The sequence below is a fragment of the Drosophila yakuba genome, chromosome 3R (assembly GCF_016746365.2).
Source record: "Drosophila yakuba strain Tai18E2 chromosome 3R, Prin_Dyak_Tai18E2_2.1, whole genome shotgun sequence".
NCBI lineage: Eukaryota > Metazoa > Arthropoda > Insecta > Diptera > Drosophilidae > Drosophila > Drosophila yakuba.
The window spans coordinates 24,019,730-24,045,063 of record NC_052530.2 but is presented as its reverse complement, the minus strand read 5'-3'; the positions used below and the strand labels follow the sequence as shown (position 1 = coordinate 24,045,063).

General features: G+C 44.1%; 1 protein-coding gene across 2 annotated transcripts in view; it reads left to right on the top strand.

Annotated features, from left to right (window-relative positions):
* Positions 1 to 25,334, top strand: part of LOC6538176 — a 57,941-nt gene that overhangs the window by 25,111 nt on the left and 7,496 nt on the right. Inside the window, exons 2-5 of one of the 2 annotated variants that reach the window (XM_039375401.2) lie at positions 84 to 129; positions 19,722 to 19,929; positions 21,590 to 21,681; positions 21,990 to 22,100. In XM_039375401.2, the coding sequence (XP_039231335.1) occupies positions 19,785 to 19,929; positions 21,590 to 21,681; positions 21,990 to 22,100 (348 nt within the window). In that variant the 5' untranslated portion in view covers positions 84 to 129; positions 19,722 to 19,784. Of the gene's footprint in view, positions 1 to 83; positions 130 to 19,718; positions 19,930 to 21,589; positions 21,682 to 21,989; positions 22,101 to 25,334 lie in introns of both variants that reach the window. The other variant, XM_002098668.4, reaches the window with a different exon arrangement.

Genomic DNA, 25,334 nt, shown 5'->3' with positions numbered 1-25,334 from the left:
TGTATTTTCGCTTTTTTTTTTTTGGTTTTTTTGCAGCTTGCGCTTTAAATGTAATTTAATTCGTCTTCCATTTCTACTTGCAGACACTGCCGCCAGCAGACGGCGTCTGGCGCCGGAACTGTCTAGCGGGTAAGAAATATGCTGAGGCTTTGATTTAATTGAACTTGCGTCATTTTCCCCCCAAATGGAGCCCGGCCGCACTCGAATCCGGATCCGGGAACTGTGCATCTGCTCCATATTTAAAATACGGGGGCCTTATTAAACAGCTGGCGGGCGGCAGACGAACGGGGTCCATGGAGTTTGGCTAATGGAAGTCTGACACCGATATCAGGCGTGCTCGCTGAGATCCTGCTTCTATGCTACACTACAAAAAATCAGGAAGTAATCAAAAAAATCCAGAGATTTTCAAAAGCAGCCATATAACTGCCAGAAGATGTTTGTCAACAGCATGTTTTGAAACAACTCCAAAATAAATCTAAATTTTATGAGGTTTGAATAATATTTTCAAGTGCACACCATGTTGGTGCCACATGTGGGCCAGCACCGTGGCTAGTAAATATTGTCTCATTTGGTATGCTGTGTGCCGTGGCTAAAATCAATAAATCAAAGCTGGCCAGGGATGAGCCTGGATGCGGAGGATGTGGAGGATGTGGCACAGTAGGTGGACCTGCAAACTGGGTCTTGGTTGCGACGTCACGAATGTCGCACTCAGGCGCGTGCCTTGGTCCCAGCTGGAGCTGCCAAACATATTTGCGTGTGCCAATGCAAACAATGCCGGGTGTTGCCACACCTTTGACCCCCACCCGCTACAAGCCACCCACTATCAGCCAGCTAACCTGCCACCCACTATCGCCCAGCAAACCGCGCCAACTATCGTTTCAAGGCCGCCTGCTTATTCAGACCGGTATCGCAGCCCGCATTGATAGCCTGTCTAATGTTTACAGCTGCTTTCCATGCCCAGAGGTCCTGACCTGGCAACAGGTTGACCCGAAACCCCCACGCTGGCATGCAGTGCAAACTTCAATATTGCAGCCCAGTACGCCATATTCCCATATATATACATATGGGATCGAGTTGAATCTTTGCCCGCCTGTCAGCTGGGAACGGAGCGACCACAAAGGCAAATACGCTTGGCTAAAACTTGAAGCGGCTCAAAAGTTTCACGTTTTAAAGGCTTAACCCAACCCTTTTGGGCCACGCCCCCAGAGGGCGGCTCTACTGGTTTTTTTATGCGCCGCTCTGTGGGTTTAAAAAGCAATTCCGCAACTGTTTTTGCAATGCCGCTTCGCACACAGCATATGTATTTGTAGCTAGCTTCGTTCACACATATATACATATTCGTATTCGTATTCGTTTTTCATACATCCCAGCGGGCTGGCAACAAAGCTACCGAGCCGAGTAGAGCCATTCCAAATACCATTTCCCAGGATCCCATACGAATACCCAGTCTCCCAGTCTTCCAGTCCCCCAGTTCCAGTATCCATCCAGCCACCAAACAATGCTGTCGTTATCGTCGTTTTCACTTCAATTAAAAGTTGGCAACTTTTCTTGCCATGTTTACCTAACTTGGCTGGGACAACGGAGAGGAACGGGCTCCGATTGCCATTATGCAGATTCGTATGGCTGATTACCGAATTACAAACTGTAATGGCAGCAATTGTTTTGCTGAGACTCCCCGAGTTTTCCATATGCCACACGCGAATTGTAAGTAGGCCGCAAGTTGTCACTGCAAAAAAATGGCTAAAAGGGAACACCCAGTCTCAGTCCCAACACTAAATGCCTTCAAACAGGCCGAAATGGGATGGTATGTGGGTGAACATGGAACAATGTCATGCAACAATTTGCAGCAGACACTCAGTGACACCCACACACACACAGAGCTATACAGTCACACCACACACACAGTCATCCACTCACACATAAAGAAGGTCAGACCTTAAAGCACGTATCCGACGTGTGGGCCGAACGACTTCCGTGCTGTTCACGCCCCAATGCGTTTGCCCTCTCCTTCCGACCCGCTGATCCCACTGCCAGGAATTTCCGCGAACGTTAATTGCGACAAGCCAGCACTCGCCTGGGGGCCAAAGGAGCAAAAGAAATGCCATCTGCTTGCACCTGGAAATGGCTAGAGACAGGTGCACGCAACTGTATAACAACTTAGTTGAGGGACTTGCCGCCCTCAAAGGAAATACTTAAAAAAAATAAGAGGAGAACTAGAAAAAGAGACTCAGCACACATACGCATTAAATATGATATGAGATGTCCCCAGACTTTGCCAGGTGTCTCTTGGGGTAACTCCACCTAAAACTTTATTTTCAGCAAATAATTACATACATTCCACATGCTTTCTCTTTACTTAAAACAACTCTTTGCAAAATCTTATAAAGGCATTGCAGATACAGTTTTCTATTTTATCTAGCAAGGCTTCATGTAACGATCAATATATTTGGATATAGCTTCAATTTCCGGCCATCTCTGGTCTCTGGGTCACGCTGAAAGTCGACCCACTACTACCCGCTGCCGACTGCATATGTTGCAATCGAGGCCAGGATGAGTTAGGGGATAACCATTTTATGGAGGTGCCATTTGCCATTTACTTGCCACCACCACACCACTCGCTTCGCTTCCTCGCCATTGAGGCTGCCTGGCAGCTTGGTATCATTAAAATTGATTTTGCAGAAGGATGCTGTTCGGTTGGCGGCGTGAAGCGGGAAAGAAAAGACTGAGAGCCGTTGAAAGTTGGCTTTTCTATTTGCCAAACACCAAGGAATTTGCTAAATTGCTTTTCTCCTTGCACCAGCACCAGCACCAGCTGCCTTGGCACACCTGTCCGCCCAGTCAGGGGCGGCGGTGGAAAAGGGGGTTTAGAAACGGAAGCGGGATCGGTAGCTACTTGGGATGTGCGTTTGGTTTTGCAATTAGTATTTGCCTCGGGCCAATGGCAAAAAGTTGCAATCGCTGCTTAGTCATACAAAAGCGAAAGCAACAAGGGGCGGGAAATATAAAGGAAAATGCTGAAAGGACCCGCCACACAGTCACACACACACACACACACACACACACATAGACTTGCACGCAAGCTAAATTCTTTTTATTGTGGTCTATTGTCGAGTTATTGTTGCGACTTTGGCAACTGTAACAAAAGCGATTAAAACTGCCATAAAACCTGAGCCCATTAATAGCGCAATAATATTATCAGCTTATGTCCGATGCCTCATGCAACCAAATCGTTTTCCCTTCGTCGAACTAAACTTTGTCTCTTGTATTTTCATTAACATTTATTGGTTTTTTACTTAGACGACAGGACATAATAACTTGGTCGAAACACATACACACACACACACATACAGGCACACAATCTGCAGGTCCTTCAGCCTCCATGGGTGTGGGTGTGGGCATGTGGGCGTGGCTGCCTGACTGGCACACAATATTTCGCGGTCGTATCAGCGTCATCATAAAATAACGTTAATGACGGCAACAAGGTCGTAAAATCAAAATTTCTGCTATTTCAACGCTGAAACCGCTGCGGTTGGGAGTAGCTGAAGCTGGCAGCTTAGCAACATTGTTGATATGAGACCCGGTCCCGTCCAGAGATGAGATGGTGGCAATGACGAAGTGAATGGAGGCGGGTTGGAGGCGATGGATACGGAGATGGAGACGAAAAGAGAGACCAGAGACCCAGACCAGACCAGAATCGAGACTTTTGCCCTTGCAAACCAGCAGGCGCCGACATGATGGCCTGGTTACAAGCCGCACAATCAAACGCACACAGGCAGGAACACACTCAGTCCGCAATGTATCTGTGCTGTAACATGTGGCGTATGCGTAATACCACGAGAATTTAATTACTTTAAAGGCGCGGCTCTAGCCAGGCCATTGGATCGGAAAACGCAAATAAAGCCATCATCCAAACGTGCACAGATTTCTGAGATATTCTAAGATATTATTCCAGAAATAAGTGGTTTTGTAGAAGCTGGCTTGTTGGTTTGGACTTAGATATGCATGTGCCACTCAATGCATTTTATTTAATAAAATATATTACAGTACTTAAATTTTCAATATATTCAGCGTAAAGCAACGGTCTGAATAAATGTATGATTCTGTTTTTTTTCCACGAAGACAAGTTTTCCCTTCTGCAAAATTGCAGCTAATGTGCTGTCCTGGCAACCAGTTGAAAGGGTCCATATATTTTCTATGTGCTGGTGGGACGTGCAGCTGTTTAAATATTCATTAGCCAGCCGGCACCGCAACTCCAGTGTGCGGCAGGTCAGGGTCGATTTGTGTGCCGCAAGTGAGAAATGATATTTGAAATTAATTTAAATCACCGAAAATGTGAGCCACCAATGAATTGGCCATTGCAGAGAGGTTGCAGTGCTTTTGGGCTGGCGATTTCAGGCGGGGGTATCAATGGGATATCGCTTTCAAGACCCTTTGCAGCCATTGTCTGAGCCCAGGTTTATGGCTCTTGGCCAGGGTTTATGGACGAGGACGAGTGCGAGAGCATCGGCGTTCAGATTTTATCGTGGCGGGCGTTAAAAGGTCGTAAATGTCTGCTGTCTGTGGCCTAAGTAAATCAGCATAAAACCTAACTAAATGAAGACAATCAAAGTGTGACCACGCCCCAAATTGCATATACATGATATATAGTATATACATATATTATATATGTGTATGTGCCTCTCATTTAGACATCGGGCTACTTGAATTGAGTCACAGCATCTGGCGGGTTTGTTTGTCATGGTTTTTGTTGCTCCTCGGCTCTGTGCACTCGAAATTATGCTGTGGCCAGGACTTTGCCTTTTGCCCTCATTCCTCTCGAAATATTTGCAGGCCAAGCATGGAAGCAACACAAAAAAAAAAGATAGCCAGTAGTAGCCCAACAATATGGTAAACTATATAAAAATTTGCCCAGGCCAAGGGACAAAAGGTCGGGATAGCGACATCGTTATTGTCCTCATTGTCCTGGGCCTGGTCAAGTGGCTAGCAGTCGGGACGATGACGAGGACGATATAGCCATATAGCTATAAAGCTATGACAGTGGCTGTGGCATCAGCAGAAGCTGTAGAAGCAGCTTCAGCAGCATGAGAAGCGAGCAAAAACAGCAACAAGGAAGATTTTACTGTGCTAATAAAAGACAAACAAAGGACTTTTTGGGGTGGCCTCCACGGAGCTCTTTCGCATCGCAATTTTCATTATTTTATTTGCCTATAAACGGAGCCATATTTTCTGCAAGTGTATACGCTCCACACAAACACACAGATCCATTTGTTTATTTGCCTACACTAGACAATTTTAAGCAAAATAAGTAATTAAAAAAGTCATAAAGTGGTCGGCTGGTCCTTCTATCTCGGCAATAGCCCAAGCTCCAAGCTCCAAGCCCCATAAAAATCAATGCCGACAGACTGGGGCCGCAGAGGCGGCAGAAAGTGGACGAGTAGAGGGATTGGCACTCTGGACCGGACCGGACCGGTCATTGGGTCAGTCGCGTCGAGGTCAATTCACTTGACTTTAAACGATAAACATACTCGGCAACAACAAGGCAAACAACTTGTAAGCAATTAAGGCAACGTATTGACTTCTCCTCCCAGCCCATTTTGCGTGTGCGAATGTGCAGGATGCGGTGGCTGTTGGCCAAGAGGAGGAGAGCAGCAGAGGCATGTTGGCCGAAAGGGGATGTTCGAACAAGCCGGCTGTCGCCAACCGTCTGCCGTCGATATCCTTGTCGTCGACATGACGATATTTACTCCCATACTCCACACACACAGTTAACGACAGAAATAAAATAATATTCACCGATCAGCATACCATGCAATTCGATTTCGATGCGGTAGGCAGAAAAGATAGATTAACTTGATTACAAAATTTACGGCGTATACATGAAATTTAACTTCGGTTTCAAAATTTACGCAAATTTCAAATTTACGCAATTACGAAATTTGTTATCGCCCGTCAATTAATAATTAAGAATAAACTTAACTTTCAGGTTTTAAAAAAATAAGAATTAAACGGTCTAACACGTTTCAACTGCTCACTAAAACTTGACATCACTATTTAGCTATCTTTCGATTTGAAGAGCATATCCGTTTCGGCTTCTATGGGGCTTCAATTTACCCATTTAAATATTAACTGACTGTCTAGCTAGAACTGCTATATTATTGCCCCCCTCTTCAGTTGATCCGCACTACGGTTTTATTTTGCATTTGTGGCCAGTTTTCGGGCGCCACTGGCCAATTAGGGACAAATTGTTTTGTCTTTTCTTTGTGCTGCGCATTTGTTTAAATGGATTTTTCTGCGTATTTTGATTTATTTAAAATATATTTTTTCATGTATTTTTCTATGGCATTGTATTCGTGTATATGGCTGGGTATGAAAATAAATTTCGGTCAATGCGCTGCACAAAGTAAAGCGTTTTTATTTTGCATAAAAAGTGTTTATGCGCTGAAAATTGAGGTCGTCAGCGTTTTGGAGTACATGTGTCTGTAACTGTGATTCTGTATGTGTGATTCTGTTTGTGTGTGTGCACTAGTGTGTGAGTGTGAGTGGCAAGTTTTGGCTCTGGGCAGAAGTGCCACCCACTTCCCACCACCCACTTTCACTACAAGAGCCTGCTAAATGTTTGGCGACATGCTGAATGCAGGCAAAAAATGAAATTCTCCGCCTGTTTGCCGCTGTTGCTGCTTTTACGGCTGGTATTGTTGCCGTGAAGTTGAGCTGTGTTAATGAAATGCGTTGGGGTTTTTTAGCTGGCACAAAGCTCAACTTGCTGCTTGCAACAAGCAACGTGCAACGTGCAACTTGTGGAGGCCGAGCGAAAACTTTCGCGACTGCCTCTCGAAAAAAAGGCCGCGATTCGCAACTGTAATTAAATGCAGAGCATAACTGCTCCGAGCAGCGGCAACATTTATATACAAAGCACTAACACACAGACGAAGATACACGATGAGAAAAAAATATACACTTTTTAAAAATTGTTTGAAAGGTAAATGACCTTTTCATTTATTAAGTTTTAAGTTGTTGTCAAATAATCTCATTCCCAATATGAATTTTATGATTTAAGTCATTCATTCCTAGATGTTCACCTATAAAAGTACAATTAGTTTCCTTTTATATTTTTTGCAGTGCACCGACTTTTGCGCATTTACAGTACTTTCTCTGCTTTTTGTTTTCCCTAGCATTTTGACCTAAAATTTTCGCAGCCACCGCACTAATGTCAAGTATGCTGCCGGCAGAGTTTTCATTTCGCATATGCGGCAATTATGTGCCCCTTTCCACGCTCCTGTCTGTGTGTGTATGTGTGCGTGCTGTGTGTAAGAGTGTGAGGACGCGCGTGAGGGTGTGTGCGTGTGTCTGGGAGCAGTAACAATAATTGCGGGTAATCAAGTAATGCTCATTTGCAAGGCACAACAAAGTGTATCGTCGCGATAAAGACATCGTGCTGGCAGCGGTGTTGCGACAAATGTGTCATGTTAATTCCAGGCGAACAGGCAGCCAAGTTAACCGCTGATTGAAGTGCGACGCCCCAGCGATAAGACAATTTCCATTCAGCCGCGGTGTCGGCGGATTTTTCCTGGAAAAACTCAAGCTCGAGTGCGTGCATATGCGCGAAAGGTGCGACTTTTAAGTACGTTACGTATACGCACAAATTGCGGCTTTATTGCGCTCAACTGTGAGCAAATAGAAAGCGGAAAAAACAAACGCACACCAAATCGAACAAAAATGTAGACAAACAAGAACCCAGTCAAATGTGAAATGAAACAATTTCTGGCGCTACAAAAATATTCTTAATTTATGTGTACATAGAAATACATTTTGACCTTTTTTTTCCGGCTATGCTAACCTAGTGGAATTGTATAAAAAATAAATGGCTTAAATCAGAAAACTGAAAGTTTCAACTTTAAGTTTCGATTGCGTGCGCAAGAGTCACATTGAGGGATTAAATATCTATAATATAGACAAAAATAAGAAAATGCACTCTACGTTTGGTACAAATTTATGTCTTTGTTTTTGGCAATGACAAAATATATATTTCCCCAGAAACTATTTTAATTTATTGAGCCAAAACACCATTTGCCACTGTCACATTGATACAAAAACATCCTGAGTTAAAATATTAAAGGTGTTTGTTTTCCATTATTTAAAGCTGGAGTTCGAGGACTAGAATGAGTTTTAAGTGAACTGTCCTTTTTATAAATTATGTGGCATACCTGATTTGTGGATTTGTGAATTTGCCAATTTTTGAAGACTGTATTTCAGGATTTCAGCAGCCACTTAGTGCTTGAGAGAAAAAACAAATAGACCAAAAAGTTGTGTAAGACAGCGAGTTTTCCCCGCTTATCTTCCCCCCAGCCATCAGTATGCGGCAACTTTTCGAACCATCCTCCATACACTGGCCTTTATTTTAATTTATTTGCCATTTCGGCACACAACCCCGTCGCCCAGATAAACACGGAGCATATAGAGAGCAGCGAGGCATCAACGCTTGACTTTTGGCTTTTTGCAAAAGGCTATGGGAGTTGGCTTTTTATAAAAAAAAATAACAAACTTTTGCTCTTGCTTTGTGCAAAGGGCTAAGAACAGAGAACTGAGAACAGAGGGAGCAACAACAGTTTAGCCCGGCGTGTGTGAGCAGAGCAGGCTGTCAAAAAGTTACTTATTTTCTTTTAAAAACTTGTACGAGTCCTTCTGCTCGGCGCTCGCTGCCGCTCGATGTCCTGATTGCTACGCCCTGTGCGATGTTTACACAGCTTTTGCTTTTGATAAGGTTAATCAAAAGTTTTTTAATCCATTCTGCATACAGGCAAACATAGACCGGCATACACATGCCCACACATACACACAGACACGAGCGCGCGCGCGAGGGGATCATCAGTATCAGATTCGTGTGTCCTCATTATACATTAGTGCCCCGCGAAAAAGTGCAGAAGAGTAAAAGGCAAGGCAAGGCAAGGCTACTTTGAGCTCGCGGCTCATTCGAACTTTCTGGCGCTGCAAAGTGAATTTCATGAATGCCAAATTATATGTATTTGTTTTCTTCAACTTGGAACAGGAAGAGGAACAGGAACAGGAACAGCCCGCACTAACCAAGCGCGCAGCGTTGAAAACTCCGTGATGGCTGGCTGTTTAAAAATCGCATAATTTATGTGCCAAAGTTCAGCGAAATCACTTTGGACAGCAGCAGCAGCGTCGCCTCTGATGGCAAAAACTTTGCAATTAAGCTCCGAGAGACATTTGGCAAACGGCAAAGTGAATCGAACCGCTTCTCCATCTCCACTGCGCCCTCCTATCAAATGTGCCACCTCACAAGCCATTCAGCCAGCTCCCTGCTCAGGTTGCAGTCTCTGCCGGGGCAGCTGCAACTTTTGCGATAACTTTAAATCATCTAATTATGAGTAGCAGGCATTGGACAAGCCTCTTTGCTCCGCAAACAGCAAAAGCAAAGCATAAACGGTTGGTGGAGTTCTGTAAGGGAGTTGGGGAACTGCCAGTGGCAGCATTTAATTTCCGCTGTCTCAGCTCAGCCTGCTCACCTCCGGTGAGTCCTACAAAGTCCTGCGGACCCCTCGATGGAAGCCAGGTTCCAACGACCGACCGTCCGAACGACCGACCGGCATAACTGACACTTTACTTCATTTCAGCTGACTGGAATTAATGGCTTTTGTTGGCATAGTTTTAACGCTTGAAGTTCGACTGCCGTGCTGTGTGTATAAAATTTATGTTCGAATTTATTGCAAAGTTTATTAGACAATTCCTTTATTTTTGCAAAGTAATTTTCGCCAAAGAAACCGAAGGGAAAATTTTTGTGAAATTTATGAGCTTCATAAATGACCAGGGATTGCAGGAGAGCATGGGAACATGGGAGCACATAAGCACCAGTCCGGTCAAGTTGTGTGCTAGTGCTAGTGGGCCCACGCGGCGTATGAGCAACGTGCCAATTGCCATGATTTCTGTGTAACAAACGGCCGGCGGTGGAATGGAATGGCACGGAGTTAAAGGACCTGACAGAGTAAGGTCGGTAACAGCTCTTCACATTACGAAATGATGTCGGCTGAATGCAAAAATGCCATAAATATGAATGAGCTGCCGTGCAGAAAGAGGAATCCTTACCGCATCCTCATACTCATCCTCATACTCATCGTGGCGCACACTGTGCGATGCCATTGCCCAACTGATGTACTTTATTTGTTACAACATATTTAACTGTAGTTTTCCGCCCACCATCTCCACCCCCCTCCGCCCTTCCTCGTGATAACCCCCTTCATCTGTGGGCAGGCTTTTAGTTTCAGTTTTCTGCTTCTGATTTATGGCGGCGCAGGCAAAACATTTCAAAAGCCAGTCGTCGAGTCGAGAAAACTGTGTCAGGGAGCAGAGAGCACCAAGAGTGTGTGTGTGTGTGTGCGGGGTGTGTGTGTTTGTGTGTGTGGGTGCTTGTCGGCCAGGTTGGTTGGGTGGAAGGGACGGAACTTTTCCTCATAACTTGCTGTCCATCCGCCTGCCACTTGTTGTGTGTGTCTCATCAAAAATGTATTAACGAGCTTGCATAGCAGAAGATTTTTATCTGCCGGCGTTGATTTCATTTTGAGCTTAGTCCGAGCATCCATCTCCCTCCATTTGGCTTAGATTTGTATCGCTGGCGTTTTCAACACGTGCATGCAAAGTTATTTGTGGCAGCTGCGACTCGAGGCGCCGCCTTTCCTCATTCGTTTTCGTTTTCGTTTTCAGTTTCCTTTTCATTTTTTTTTGCCTTCCGGCGAAACTTTTAATGGCACATTATTTCGTGCTATAAATTATGAGTAAGGCCACGCCGCGTATTAACCGCCAGCAGATAAAAACTGTTAACATTTAACAAAGTCAAGTGGCGCCAATGACAAAGCCCTTTGACATTTACGCTGATGAACCAAATGGGTGGGGTTGGGGTTGGATACCCGAAAAAGGTGCACTTTCGAGACTCGTCGCCCCTTTCATTTGGCGACTAAGCAAGCGGAAACTGCTGGGGAAAAAGGGAAAAGTTTCATTTCCAGGCGTGACGCGATCTTGGCAAAAAGTTTCCCAGTTGCACAAATACACACACACATATATATTGAAAGAACACAGGGAACAGGAAAAACAAGGCCAGAACACAGAAATAGTGAGCACAAGTTTCAAATGCCACTTTATCTTGCGGCTAGGCTATGCCTAGAAGTGAGCTATACATTATTTTCTTCCACTGGGTGTGTGAGTGTGGGTCTGTCTTTGTGGGTGTGGGTGAGTTTCGGGACGGTATTTATGGGGGTGATGCGGATTTTTGAGCAAAATAAGCAACTACCCAACGAAAAAGTTATGAGTTTCGTGTCATAAAATGCCACCGAAACGGCGGATGCGATTCCACCTGCATGGCCATTGCTTAAACGAGTGTTTGTGTGGGCGGTAGATGTTTATGCCCAAGCTCATTTCACGCTTCCGCTTCCGTTTTCTATAATATAAGACAGCAGCGGCAGTCGTGGCGGAGAAAAATCAAAATCATAAATTTGTAATAAAATAAATATTCCTTTATCCGACTATATAGTCCTCGCCGCAACAGCACAAAACATAACTTCAGCTTAAGCCAAAGAAAAAACCCTGGAGACGAGGCAGCTAAAAGCGGGGCGAACAATGTTTTTTGGCAACTTTGTAACTTTCTCTTTGGCGCAAAAAATTAGCTGGAATTGAATTAAAAGCGGGGGGCTAATGAAAGCGTATATTTTCGGCTTGCTAATCAAATTAAATGCAGTCAGTGCCTGATGAGCAAGCCGGGGACCAAAGGCAAATGAAAAAGGATGCGAGGATGTCACGCAGGCCAACATTAACCCCAAAACGACCAAGGGGGTTTGCCTTCAATCTCGGCAGAAGGCTGCAGGGCTGGCTTGTCATGATGCCACGCATCGTGTCGCCTACAATGTGGCAACATAAAACTATTACCGTGACGACATGAACACAACTCCTAATTACCCAGGGATTTGCATTTGTCTTGCGACGTGCACAAAAACACACACACACATACGCACACACACGCACACATGGAGCCTGCGAGAGAGAAATATATGGAGAACGAGGATATACTGTATGTGAATTTGTGGCATGTTGGGGGCGTGGGTGTCATAAACGAATCTTATCTGCCGCGCCTTTTTCTGGGCTGCCACGCCCACAGCCCGGCACTCGCCTGTCTCCGACATGCAATCGCTATCGTTCGCAATCTCTGGCTTTCTCTTCGTTTTTTTTTCTCCGCTTTAATTTAACGGCTTGTAGCGGAAACGCAGCCGCCATTTTCTTTTCACTTCATTGCCATCACTGCTGCTTTCGTCACTTCCCCTGTGCACCCCACCCACACTGTTGCAACCCCTTGCCAAGGCCCACTCACTACTTAGCCCAAAAGTCATTAGCTTGTCTCGTTTATCTTTTAATGAGTGTAAAATTCAAGAAAAAACGACATGGCTGCTTAACAGCTAACCAAAAATTCTGGGACAGAGGCAAATTATCGAGCTGTTAGAACTGCTCAGCCCACTTCCCATTTCACCCTCGACTTTCCACTTTATCTCTATGCAGAGTCAGGGGCCAAGTGCCTGGGTAATCTAAAGAGGCCTGCTAATAGGCAAATGCTCGTCATTAACCCAATATCCGGAACAATGTTGCTATCCATGAGCATGTGCAAATCTATGAAGGGGAACGGTTCTAAGGATGGTTGGCTATGTGCATGTAACATTATTGAAATCCTTATCTGTTAGACACTATAAAAATTGTAAATAGAAAAGCCTTAAGCTTTAGATACTACCAATCAGAGAGATTTAAGGGAAAGAGGACAAACAAAATCCAATTGAAGGATATGCATGTTGTGAAATACAAAACCCCAAATTTCTAAACAAAAACCCAGCCAAACTATCAGTCTTTGTGACACCATAATCCGATCGAATAGTTTAAGACAAGAAAATTAGATTTTATTTTCCACCATCCAGTCTCAGTATTTTTTGCTCTAGCGCACTGGCCATAGTTTACTTAGTTTTGCGCTGGATTATGTGCAAGCGCAATCTTTTTCCTCTACCTCCGGGAATGCTGAAGTCCATGTTACTTAAAGATTATGGTTCGGTCCGTTCTTCTGTTTCCATCCAACTTCCGTCATTTGTTTGGGGCGCTCTTTAATGTTTTTCCCCAGATCCCGCTCTAGTTTACTATCGCCGCCTTGGACTGGAGTTGCTGATGCTGCTCCTAATCTCCAGTTTCTACTTAGCATTAAGCTTGCCTTTAACCAACACTTGCACACAAATCAAGTATACGCACTGGGGTCCGGCGACTGGCCAGCAATGTTTCAGTCACTCCCCGGTGGAAGGAGCCATTTCCCAGACCGCCTCTTCCTGTTTATTCTTAAGCTGCCACTTAATCCAGCCACTTCATCCGCTCCACACCCATCACCCATGCCCGTTCCCATGCCATTCCCACTCCCCTGGATAAACAGCCACGCCCCTTTTTGGGGGATTCGACCACCGGGAGCGTGTGTTTGCGTGCTCACCAGGCGGCGGATTGCCGGAATACAACGGCAAACGGCTACGGATTTTTTTGTTGCTCCGGGTTTCCTTTTTTGTCGCTCTGCCGTTTGGCCCCTAATTAAATATTAAACGCGCCTAATTGCGCATTTCATAACTCAGGCAACGGCAGGTAATTAATTATTTACGTTTAACTAAATTGAGCAGCACCAGCCACGGCGGTTCACGCACAAACTTTCGGCGCTCCAGGCCCCCGAAAAACAAATATGCTTCAAATGGTTGGGTAAAAAAAAAAAAAAATGGGGAGCCTTGTATGGATTTAACCCAGGCATGGTAAATTAACATGTCTACGGCAGGCAAAATTGGCAGGAGAATCGTTAGCGCCTTTAAGAATTAGACCCACAAACCGTTGACTTCACATGCGTGACTTTGATGTTGAAACCGAAAACTCGGCGTTCCCGCAGGGCATTTAATTATGCAAAACTCTGAAGGAAGTCTGAAGGAAGCTAGAATAGTGCTGCTCGTGCATAAAATGAGCGACTGGCATGATTAGCTCTGTCATCCCCGAAAACCCAAAAAACAATCCGAGGCATCGAAATTAAAACCGAGAAATCACAGAGCTGCCGTCCATTGTTCGGCCACAATTTGCACAACTTTTGGCAGCCAGTGGTTTGGAAACTTTTGCATTGAGTATACACACAGAAGATGGGGGCTGCTGCGATGCCATGGCTTGGAACTTGCTCCACAAACTATTTTCATAAATAGTCGGCGACCAGCGCCAAATGCAAACAGAGTCCGTCGTCCCGGCGTCTGGTCTCCGTACCATTCGCCCATCCGTCTGGCCGCCCATGCCACGCCCTTTGGAGGACAGCCGCCCTCGAAATCACATCGCCGCCTTCTGGCCAAACTCCTGACAGCCACCGGACAGGCGGCGTGAATCCTTTAAGTTTCTTTTGTTCGAAATGTACTAATGCCGGTTTTTCACTGTGTGATTTATCGGTTTCGGGGTTCACAGTTCGAGTTTCAAATGCATTTTCCATGTTACCCGGCTCTGGGTTGAATGTGGGAATCTATCTGGGGTCCTCTGTCAGGCTCTGTGACTCCCATACTCCCAGACTTCCAGTTACAACAAACTTCAAATGGCTTTCGGTTACCTCTCATTTGGGTGCGAAGCACTCGTTGCTCTGCGTGGGTGGGCAAACTATTTGGCCTTAAAATTGTCAACTCATCTCAACGAGTGGCTTTTGCCTGCAATAATAACTAAATGATAAAGTTTTCGTGTGAGAATGGGCGGAAACAAATTGGACACAACTCGACACAATTTCAGCAACTCAAATACATTCTATAGCATCAGCTTAAGTGAATGGCAATAGCTTTTAACGGCTAAGAGTTTGACTGCGGGCCTGGAACATTTATATATTATATTGGAAATTAAATTAAAGCCAAGAGATTAAATGATAATCACGAGTATATGTTATGCCTTCAGCATATTAGTCTAACTAACAGCTCTATTTGTGTTAAACGCAATAATTTGAATTTGTTAGTGCGAAATGCTCATAAAGAGGTTAATCGAAACCATTTGGGTAAATAAAGTGTGAATCTTCGAATACAAGATAGTTAATTACATTTTATGTCTGAATACCTGTTTAGTTTGTATTTTCTATTTTCAATTATATAATAATGCTTAACGATATGCTATTCTATGCCAAAATACCTGTTTAATATCTATAACCCAGTGCCAAATACTAATTAAGAGGCTATTCGAAAGCAGTTAGGCGATTAAATTGCACATTTACCGGGCAGATCTAATCAGATTTCGGTTGCCACCTCACGCCTGACTGGATGAGCCTACAATCGCACACGGCGTCAAAGAGATGGGCAGTGGCTAATTAGGGCTCTGGACCTCAGGATGCCCCAGTCACAGTGACAACCGCAATCGGCGTTTTGATTAAATATTGACCCGAAACAACGGACTCTCATGACCACGTCTTCGGCGACCGGCTTTTGCAGTTGCCTGCAAATAATTACGGCTAAATTCATTAGTGAGTCATGCATAATTAAGGGAAACAGAAGCTGGAAGGCGGTGGGCAGCAGGCATGTCAACTCAACGCTGGGCAACAGCAAGTCTTTGAGTGGAATATGCATAAGTGGCGGAGGAAGTAGGAAGTAGGAAGTAGGAAGACCGTTTGATCAGGCTTGGCAAAAAAAAAAAAGAAAGGGGGAAAGAAATCAATGTCCTTGCAGGAAGTGCCTTGGCAATTTGCAATCCTTTGTGCCATTACACAAAGCTTCCGCCGCCTGTATCCTGGCAAATGGTCGTGCTCCTGGCTCCTTCGATCCTAGTTGGGTTTCAGCCTGCAGCCAAACACTGCTGCAATCAAAGCGTGCCCCTAGTGTTCCTAACCAGCAGGAGCAGGAGCAGCAGCAGCAGCAGCAGCCGCATTAATCCTTCATTGGCAATCAGGAACCTGTGATGAACTCGCCTTGCCTCGCCGAAAAGCGGAAGTTGTAAAAACGCCAACGCCGCACAAAAGCAAACATTGAAGGGTATTTTCGGGGGCCAATGGCTGGCGGCTTCCCTTTTTTTTTTGAAGCAAAACGAAAGAAGATGGGGGCTAACCAGTGGCACGGAACCGATTATAGTATTCCGTATTTGGGTTCTGGATTCAGATCCGACCCCGTGGGGCATTCGTCAAACGACGCATCAAGCGAGGCAATTGTTTCGCCAAGTTTCTTTCTCGCTTTGGCATTGTTCATTATGTACTTTCTGTTGCTTTCAGTTCTTTTATTTTGCCTTCGTTTCGTCTCGTTTCGAATCGTTTGTCCTTGGTCCTTGGAGCAGAGCGAAGGGGCCTTCATTTCGGCGAGGAGAATGTGGCATAAACACTGATTGATTGATTAGAGGCTAGAGCTGTACGAGAGAAGGAGGCGGAAGGAGGAGCACAAGTGCTCCAGTCGCCTCGCACGGGGCACTAAACCTAATGAGAAGCCCTCGAGCAAGTGTCGCATCAATCAAGGACGCATTTAATGCGTTATAAGTGTGTGCGTATGATAGCAACGATTTCTCTTGATTTGCGATTATTGTTTCGGTGTATATGCTCCGTCTGACAGCCGGCGATTAGCAAAGTGGATCAGTGAAATGAATGAGTTTCAAGACCGGCACAGCTGACTGAATCCTTTAAGTGCTTCTGGTCTTAAAGCCGTAACAGTTTCCCTGCTTACCCAGTTTTGTCCCTACAACAATGTCAATTTTCAGCAGCTCAAGTGTCAGCGATTGGCATCATAGCTACGAAATCGATGCTAACTGGATGGCCAACAGGGTTTACCTGCTGCTGGCTCAGCATACTGGCCTGTCATGCCTTCCGCATTAGAAACCGGTCAGCAACTGCTCTCCAGTAACTACTTATTGTCTACACTTAAAAAAGCCAGAAAACCGAAAAAGAATACCAACAAAAGGCAAGAACTTTTGAGACACAAGAGGTTGCTCCCTTAAAGTCTACGAAAATAGATGGTCTGCGTTAAGAAATTACATATTAGAGAGAAGAAGTCTAACTTTTAATTGAAGTGTATCTGTTGTTTGCCATACACCAATCAATTGCGTTCGGCGAACTATTTCATGTCATTCCGGAAAATCATATCAATTGGCTCGGCCACTGGTTTTGATAGGTTTGCTGACGTGTACACCCCTCCGATTCGATTCGATTCGATTTCAACTCCATCTATATAACAGTAGATATACCCGCGTACAGATACTTTTGCCCCCATCCAACGGTTTTCGATTTTCGCAGACCCCTGGCAAAGTGCTCATTATCAGCTGAAATGTTGTCAATTACGGATTTTCGTTTGCTTTGTTTTGATTTGACTTTCAATTGAATTTCTTCTCGGAATTTGAATATCCGGCATTGTCCTTTGTCCTCGCCATCGTAGCCATCGTTACGAGCGGTTGGCTCCCCAAGAATCCAAATCCAACGGAACCGTTCCCCAACCGCTGACTTTGCCATTAGGTTAAGCGTCCTTTTCAGAGCTGACTGCTTATGATGAGCTGGGCTCTTCTATTGGCAAACTGCAAACTTTGTACATAAAAAATTAATTTGATTATTTTTCCCCAGCGCTTAGATTTGCGTTAATGACGCCATAATCAACTGTTTTATGGCACTTTAAAAAAGTTAATCCAACACATATACGCTGCACTGGACATTTTATTTGGCTGAAGCTGTAACTTTTTTAATTACACACGTTTTCATGTCTGGGGTGAAATTTTGTTGCCTCTCGAAAAGCGCCGAAAAATAATTTGTTAATTTACTCTGCTTATTATTACGATCTTTGGAGCTCAGTGTTCAGCTTTTCATGGCACGCACACATACATTAAATCAAATATTTCAATCTTATTTAACTCTCCGAAGCACAAAAGGCTTTTGGGTTGGGCCTGAAATTTACTATGCGGAGAAATTTCAATTAAAATCATAATGAAATATTTGGAAATTCGTTTTTATCAAATTTGAGCCGGACTACAAATTTTGTGAATTCCTAATGCTAGAGCACACAAAGACAATGCTTGGCAATACAAAAGGGGCTGAGGAACATCAGAGGATATCTGGCCCACAGACAGCCAACCGCAAAATAATTTCCCTTAGTGCCCCAAAAACAGAAAGGCTATTAGTCAGAGAAGGCCTTGCTGCTTGGGGCCAGGCCATTCAAACAATAACACCGAAACATTAAAGTTCAAAATGATGACCCGAACATAATCGACTTGCCTACAATAATATTTAAATTTAATTTAAATGCTCACATGAGGGCATTTAACGGAGTCGATCCAGAAAACCAACCCGCAAGCAAACAAATCGATGAGGATGTGTCTCAATCTGCCGGACAATTTGCAAAACGATATGCTTGAAATGGTCGAAATGAAAGGTCGTTGGGCATGCAAAATGCAAAGGCAACACTTCGTCCTTCGTCCTTGGTCCGGAGTCCTTCATCCAGTGGGTGGCTGTGTAGGTTAATGCGATTGTTGTTTTTGAGGCAGAGGGACTACAACGACGATAACTTTGAGTCGCCTGCTTAAGAGCACAAAATGATTGGAGAGCAGAGGTCCCCCGTCCACACTAATGGCATTTTACTGCTCCAACTCTGGGTTTTGTCTCTGGTTTTGGTTTTCTGTGCTTATTTCGAGGGATTGCCATTCAAAATTGGAGCCAAAACGCTCTGCGCACTCGACCCCAAGACGATGCAGTAAATGACATATAAGCCCCAACCCAGGCTTATGTGCTTAGAGCGCCTTGAATTAATGCGTTGATATGATGATATCATTATCAAAATATCCTGGTTTGTATCGTAGTACCTACGCTTTTGTATATGTATCTGTATTTGTAGTATCTGTATGTGCAGTGTTTGCTTGGGGGCCATTTGTAACTTTTGACCATTAGCTTCTGTTTTTGCGGCCAAATGGAAGCCAAACAATTGGTCTTGCTGATTTTGCGGTCTAATTGATACACGACGCAGACGTCTTGTCCTGTCAGCCAAGTTACAAATGCAACCAGCAACTAGCAAACTGACAATTGTTTTCAATGTTTTGGTCACTAGTATCCACCCTGTTCTCGAGAACCCTCCCCTTTTAGAACTGTCCACCGTTCACATATCCAATCTATTTCAGTTGTCACAGACGCACCGCCTCAGTCTCGTGTATGCCAAATAAAGCCCCCAGCTGTCAATCAGTGGGTGTCCTGATGCATCTGTCTGCTCTGGTCTGGTCCGGTTTGGTCTGGTCTAGTCTGGGCGAACGCTGCGTATGCTTAATGCCATTTGGCTCACACGCACTCACACTCACAGAGAGAATCGCCTGTTGTGTGCTGTTTAGTTAAAGGTTTTTGTCTTGTTGCAAACTTTTTAAGCACGTCGAGCTGTTGAAACTTACGGACGCGTGTCATCGAAAGCCTTAGAAAGTTGTCAAACGGGAGACGGGGGGAACACGTCTAGGACATAGTACCTCGCTACTACAGAGTACAGAGTACAGAGCACAGAGATATAGACAGAAACAAAAGAGCACTGAGAGAGCGGATAAATAGACTGAAGATGGGGCTAGATGGAAGAGCAACATTTCAATTTGCTGCTACTGCTGAAACTTTGACAAGTAGCCAGCCAGTTATCAATAAGCCTGAAAGCATCATCTCAAATATGATTATATGGTGCTTCAAACTTTTTCTCATGCACTGCACAACTCTCTCTTTACAGCAGCAACAGGAGCAGAAGCAGCAGGAGCAGCAGCAGATATTGCGACTGTAGCGGCAACAAATAGACATGGCCAGCCAAAGGATACGGAGCCGGCCAGAAGAAGGACGAAAAGGACGAAGAATGAGCAGCGCCTGCCGACCGGGAGCCTTGCATACGGCATTCAATATGCTGGCGTTGAGCTGGATTATAATCTCAGAGTTATTGCTCAGTGGTAAGTGTTCAAAAGACCCACATACTCGTATAAATGGCATATTGCAGGGCTTCCCATTCCCCTTCCCCTTCCCCTTCCACATCCACATCCGTTTCCGAATCCGAATCCGAATCCGAATCCGAATCCGTATCCCCTACCACTTCAGCCAGTCTGTCATGTTAAACAAGCTGAATTTATTATGCCAACTGCGTGTTGCGGGGCGTGGTTAAAATTGATTATTTAATCTACCAAATAACTGTTTATACACATATATTATGCACTGGACCACCCATTTATCCAGTCATTTGACCAGGCGAAAAACCAACTCTTCCGCCGAACGGCGGTGAAGTAGTCAATTTATTAAATGGTCCGGGAATGGGCGAGCATTGGCCTTTGATTAATATTGGTTTGTTCAATTAAAGTTGCCATAATTTGGCCAACCACATGCCTGTCACTTCACTTGTTTCCGTCGCCTTCCCGCCGATCCCACAAATCGATGAAAACTTCGTATGACATGTGTGTGAACTGTTTCGAGGACAGGTCATTTATTGAGCACAGCACCCTTCGAGATCGAAACAACGTATTTATCATGGGCTTTTATGAGGCAGGATAAGAAGGCCATGAATATTAAAATATTTCAATATATTTCCATTTGCCCCGAACCGGCACTTAATCAAGTGCTCGGTTTGATTAACAAATAGGGCTGCCCGCGGTCAGGAAATATTCATTTAAGACCGAAATTTATTCTCATTTAGCACTACAAAAGATACAGTTAAATTTATCTTTATTCATTTGGTTACTTTACAATAAAAAATATGTAGATATGCATTGAGTACAACAACATGAGGGCTTGCATAAAACCCAGAAAATTAATTAATGCACCGCACACTTGTAATTGAACAACTTGCAAAGTAAAATCAATAATGATCATTGAAACTGCATATAATTTGCGATGCCTGAAGTGATCAAAGTTTCGTACAAGTTTATAAAAATACATATATTTAAACAGTTCGTATGTGAATGAAATTCCTTTAATGTCATATCTTTAAATTCAGGATTTCATAATGGGCAATTAAAGGAGCATTTAAACTCATTATACCTTTAAAAAATTATTTAACTTTAATTGCATATCTCATTGGCAATAGGGCACTTTCTGCTCTTCTCGTAAATTAATTTAACGCTTTGTGCTTATGCAATAATCATATTGGCACATCTCTTTACTGGAATTTATTTAAATTTGCAATTGATTCGAATGAGCCACGTTTAATGTGGATAATTGCGGTAACTCGCGTTCAATTGCGCTATTCAGCCGTTTCAAATGAAAGTGGAAAATCGAAATCGAAGCGAAATGGAATAAAATAAATAAATTTCATTTAATGCAAGTCAAATTCGGGCCGTACACTCGACTTTGTCATAAATTAACATGCAAGTGGAGTTCCCAGTAGTTCAGCGCTGATCCCTTTCCTTTGCCGCCTGGTTGGGTAATTGGGTTTTATTTTTCGATATTTATTTCTTTTTTTTATGCCAACTGTAGACCGCCTTCCCTCCCCTCTCCGTTGGTCTCGCATAATCGAATTCGTATGGTTGCGTATACGACATGTGGGACAAGTCATTTGGGAGATTCAACGGTTAAACGACTTTTGGGACTGCCTTTAATATTAATGCCACCGTACTCTTTCAGCTCACTGCCTAAAGGACCTGAAGATATTTGTACCGGAGGCCGTATTAATGGGAAATGCAGCGACATTGTCTTGTCAATACGATTTGGAGCAGGTAAGCGACACTTCCTCCAGGTTTAAGTTGGAAGGAGCGGCATAAGTTGGAACAGCAGCCAAGTCAACAATACGGAGGATATTGTCGTCGGCGGCATGCTTAATTATTATAATTACTTGCACTTTGTCTTGCCGTCGACGTCGTCGCTCTGGCAGTCAGTCTCCTTCGCTTCTGTCTCCTGATCCTCCCGTCGCCTATTGTCCTCGCTGCACCTTCCGCTCAGCTCCCGCGGCTGCCTCGGCTCCTTCACACTATTCACCCACCACTCAGGCTTTTCATTAACGCATTTTCCTTCCGTTCCTCCGCAGGCGGCGCTATACGCGGTACGCTGGTACTTCGGACAGGAGGAGTTCTACCGCTACGTTCCCCGCGAGGCCAAGCCCACATTTGTCTTCGCCGTCGCCGGCATTAATGTTGATGTAAGTTAAATTAAGCTGAAGATGCCACAATGGGCACAAGCTGCTCTTGCTTTTACTCTATTAAGTATAATACTCCTTGGAGTTCGAGGTATTGCAGTAGTATCAAATATAATATTTCATTTTAATTTTTATACAAAAACTTCAAAAATCAAGACTACTCCTAGGAGAACTCCTTTGAAAAGGTATCTTATAACCCTAACAACCATAAGCTACACACATTAAAATCGCCAAAATTTACAGTACTCGGTATCTGTTAGTTTGGCATTCTGATTATAAGCCCCGCCTGTCTAGCTTTGGTTTTTGCTCGCCCATTGTCGACTTAATGGACCAATCACTGGAGCAGAGGGCCATGTGTTTCGTGCGGGCCGAGTTTGCATTTCAACAAATGCAAAATGGGAAAGCATTCAAATGTTGTGCAAATATTTAAATGCGGACAATGCCGGGGGCAGTCGCAATTGCCGCTAGCATCTTGCCGCCTGTGTGTCCCTCTTTCGGTGTCACCCATTTCATTTCTATTGCTGTGCAATATTTGTTCACTTTTATTTACAATATTCGGTGGTGTTTTGCATTTACAAGTGGGCATGTGTGTGTGTCTGTGTGTTGTCTGTGTATGAAATATTCCGCTCTACAATTCGTAAAAGTGCCACGACACACACTCTCACACACATGCAGCTCGCTGAAATATTGCGAAAAGTGCAAAATAGTTTATGGCGCGGCTGCTGGCAAATAAAACAAACAAATAAACAAACAAGTTCTGCACTTGCAGCAACAAGAAGCGGACAGGATAGCCCACCTAGTGGGGAAAAATGCTCGGCATTCGCTTTTCCATGCTGCACTCATTAATAAAAACAACAGCCGCAAAGTAAGCGATAAATTACTCGACCAGAGTCCAGTGTGAAAAGTGGCGAAATACCTTCGACGCTATTTAAAAATCACCGTTCATCTTCAGACTTTCGAAATTCATGGGAAAAGCAGAAGAGTTTAGTTTTAAGTCTATTAAAATCATCCTGTTTACAGAAGCTTTTTACCAGAGAAAAGGATTTTACAAACTAGCTGCTACTAAGGAAATAGTATCTGCTTTAATAGAATTAGTGCATTAATAATCGCCTTACAGACTGGCTTAAAAACAGCTGAGTAATCTTAATCATAAAAATTGCATTAACCATTTACGTGCTGTTGTACAATGTACACGATAATATTCAACTGATTTAAGAACCCAAGAACATCTGCTGTGTGCCGATCAAGTGCGCGTATTCAAATATTCGATTTCCGAGGGTGGTGCAAAACGAATCGATTGTCGTATAATCATAAATAAATAAAATTGAATTTACCATGAAAAATTTGTATGAACGAAATATAAATTGAAAACTCATTCGTCCGCACATAAAACTGCAAACTCATTTACAAACACTTCGGGCCACATTTTTCAAATGCGCCAGAAAGGGGGAACGTTAAATAATCATAAATAATGGCATAAAGCGAGGGTGCAATGATGGAGTAATGTTTGTTTTGTGTAAGCGAAACAAAGCAATCGAGGGATGGCGCAGGCTGCTCCATAGAAATAATTTGCCCCCGACTTCCGTTTCCGGTCTGTCTGTCTGTCTGGCTGCTGCTGCTACTGCTCGCTCTGCCCAATATCCATTGGTCTTTTTGGCCATCTCAACTGTATCGATAATGGCGTGCTGGCCACATCAATCAGCGTGGACTTGATTAATTTGCTTTGATTGTGTCTTTAATTTGCACTCCCAGTCTCCCCAATGCATTGGCCGAGACCAAAAAAAAGGGAGGAATAAAAGAGAATCATGCGAAAGAAAACCGAAATAAAATACAATAAAATACAGCACAAAAAAAAAAACAGTCCCTGCTCAGATGTTAATTTGCCACTAATTAGCATTCAAAGGCATTTTTGCACTAATTAAATATTTCGATTGCAGCATTCGAGGTCCTTGGCGTTCTGTGGGCGTGGCTGTGGGCAGTGAGCAGTGGGCGGTGCGACAAGCAATGCGTGTTAATTATTTCCCGATTCCATCTCCCCCCACCAATCTTCATTTGGCCTTACATCGCCAGCGAATTGGAAACTATTCAATAAAAACGAGCACGCTCACAAACAAACCAATGCATTGAGGTTAATGCGAAATTTTTCGTAGCCTACTTATGTGCGCGCTCCAGATGGATGCAAACTCATTTTAATTTGAGCAAATTTTCACTTCACTCCCGAGCAAAACGGCTTGAGACGCAATCAGCCGTTAACCGCTAAAGGTGAAAAGCGTAAGAAAAGATGGGAAATCCGAGTGGAGTGAAGCTCGGTGGGGATCCTGTGGTCGATTGCATAATGCAAATGATTTAGCCATCGTGCTCGCTGTGCAATTAAGTTTGAAGGTTGGCCATAGTTTTTAGTCCCCACCCCACTAACTCCACTGACCCCACTGACCCCGCTGCTGATGATGATGATGCCATGTTAAAAGGTGGCTTTTGAAAAGTGCAAAAGTGCATAAACTAAACTGAGAAAAAAAAGGAGAAGGTGAAAAAAATACCCTACACCCCAAGGCAGCGGCAACAAATCGAAATGAGGCGCCGGCAGCTGTGTTTTCCAACTTAAATTGATAGTTGCCGGCACTAACGAAGGCAAACGTCAAAGGCCACACCACAAATGGAAATGGAATTTTTAAGTTATGCCAAGGCAACTGGGCCAAATGAAGAGGGGAATGGCTAGTGGATGCTGGATGCTGGATGGTGATAGTGAGCCAGCTACGAAATTGTGGCAAGTGCCTTAATTGAGATTAAAACATTATAACTTGACTTGTTTTACTTTTGCTAAATCATTTCAAACAGCTAAACACGCTTAATGAGAAAAGTTACGCTCGTGCCAAGTTGGCGGCCATTATGCATATGCATACATGTGTGTGCGAGCATGTGAATGTGAAGGAGCTTGTGTGTGTGTGGGTGTGTGAGTGTGGGGACGTGTCGTAGGTGTGGTGTGGGCGTGGCGCATAAAGCATCGAGCACTCGAAAGGCAGCTGCAGCTGCAGCGGCTGATGATGCTGCCGCTGACATCCAAAGGCACTTGTGGGCGCACTGGGCGCCGCAGGAGATGGGGGCGTGGCCGACCAAAGTGCACTCGTGTCGTCCACTTGAGCGTTATTGGAATGTAAATGTATGCATATTAAGGCGGTGGGCAGGAAGTCAACGCCAAGTCGCGTCGTCAAAACTTCAAAAGTCATTCAGCAAGGCAAA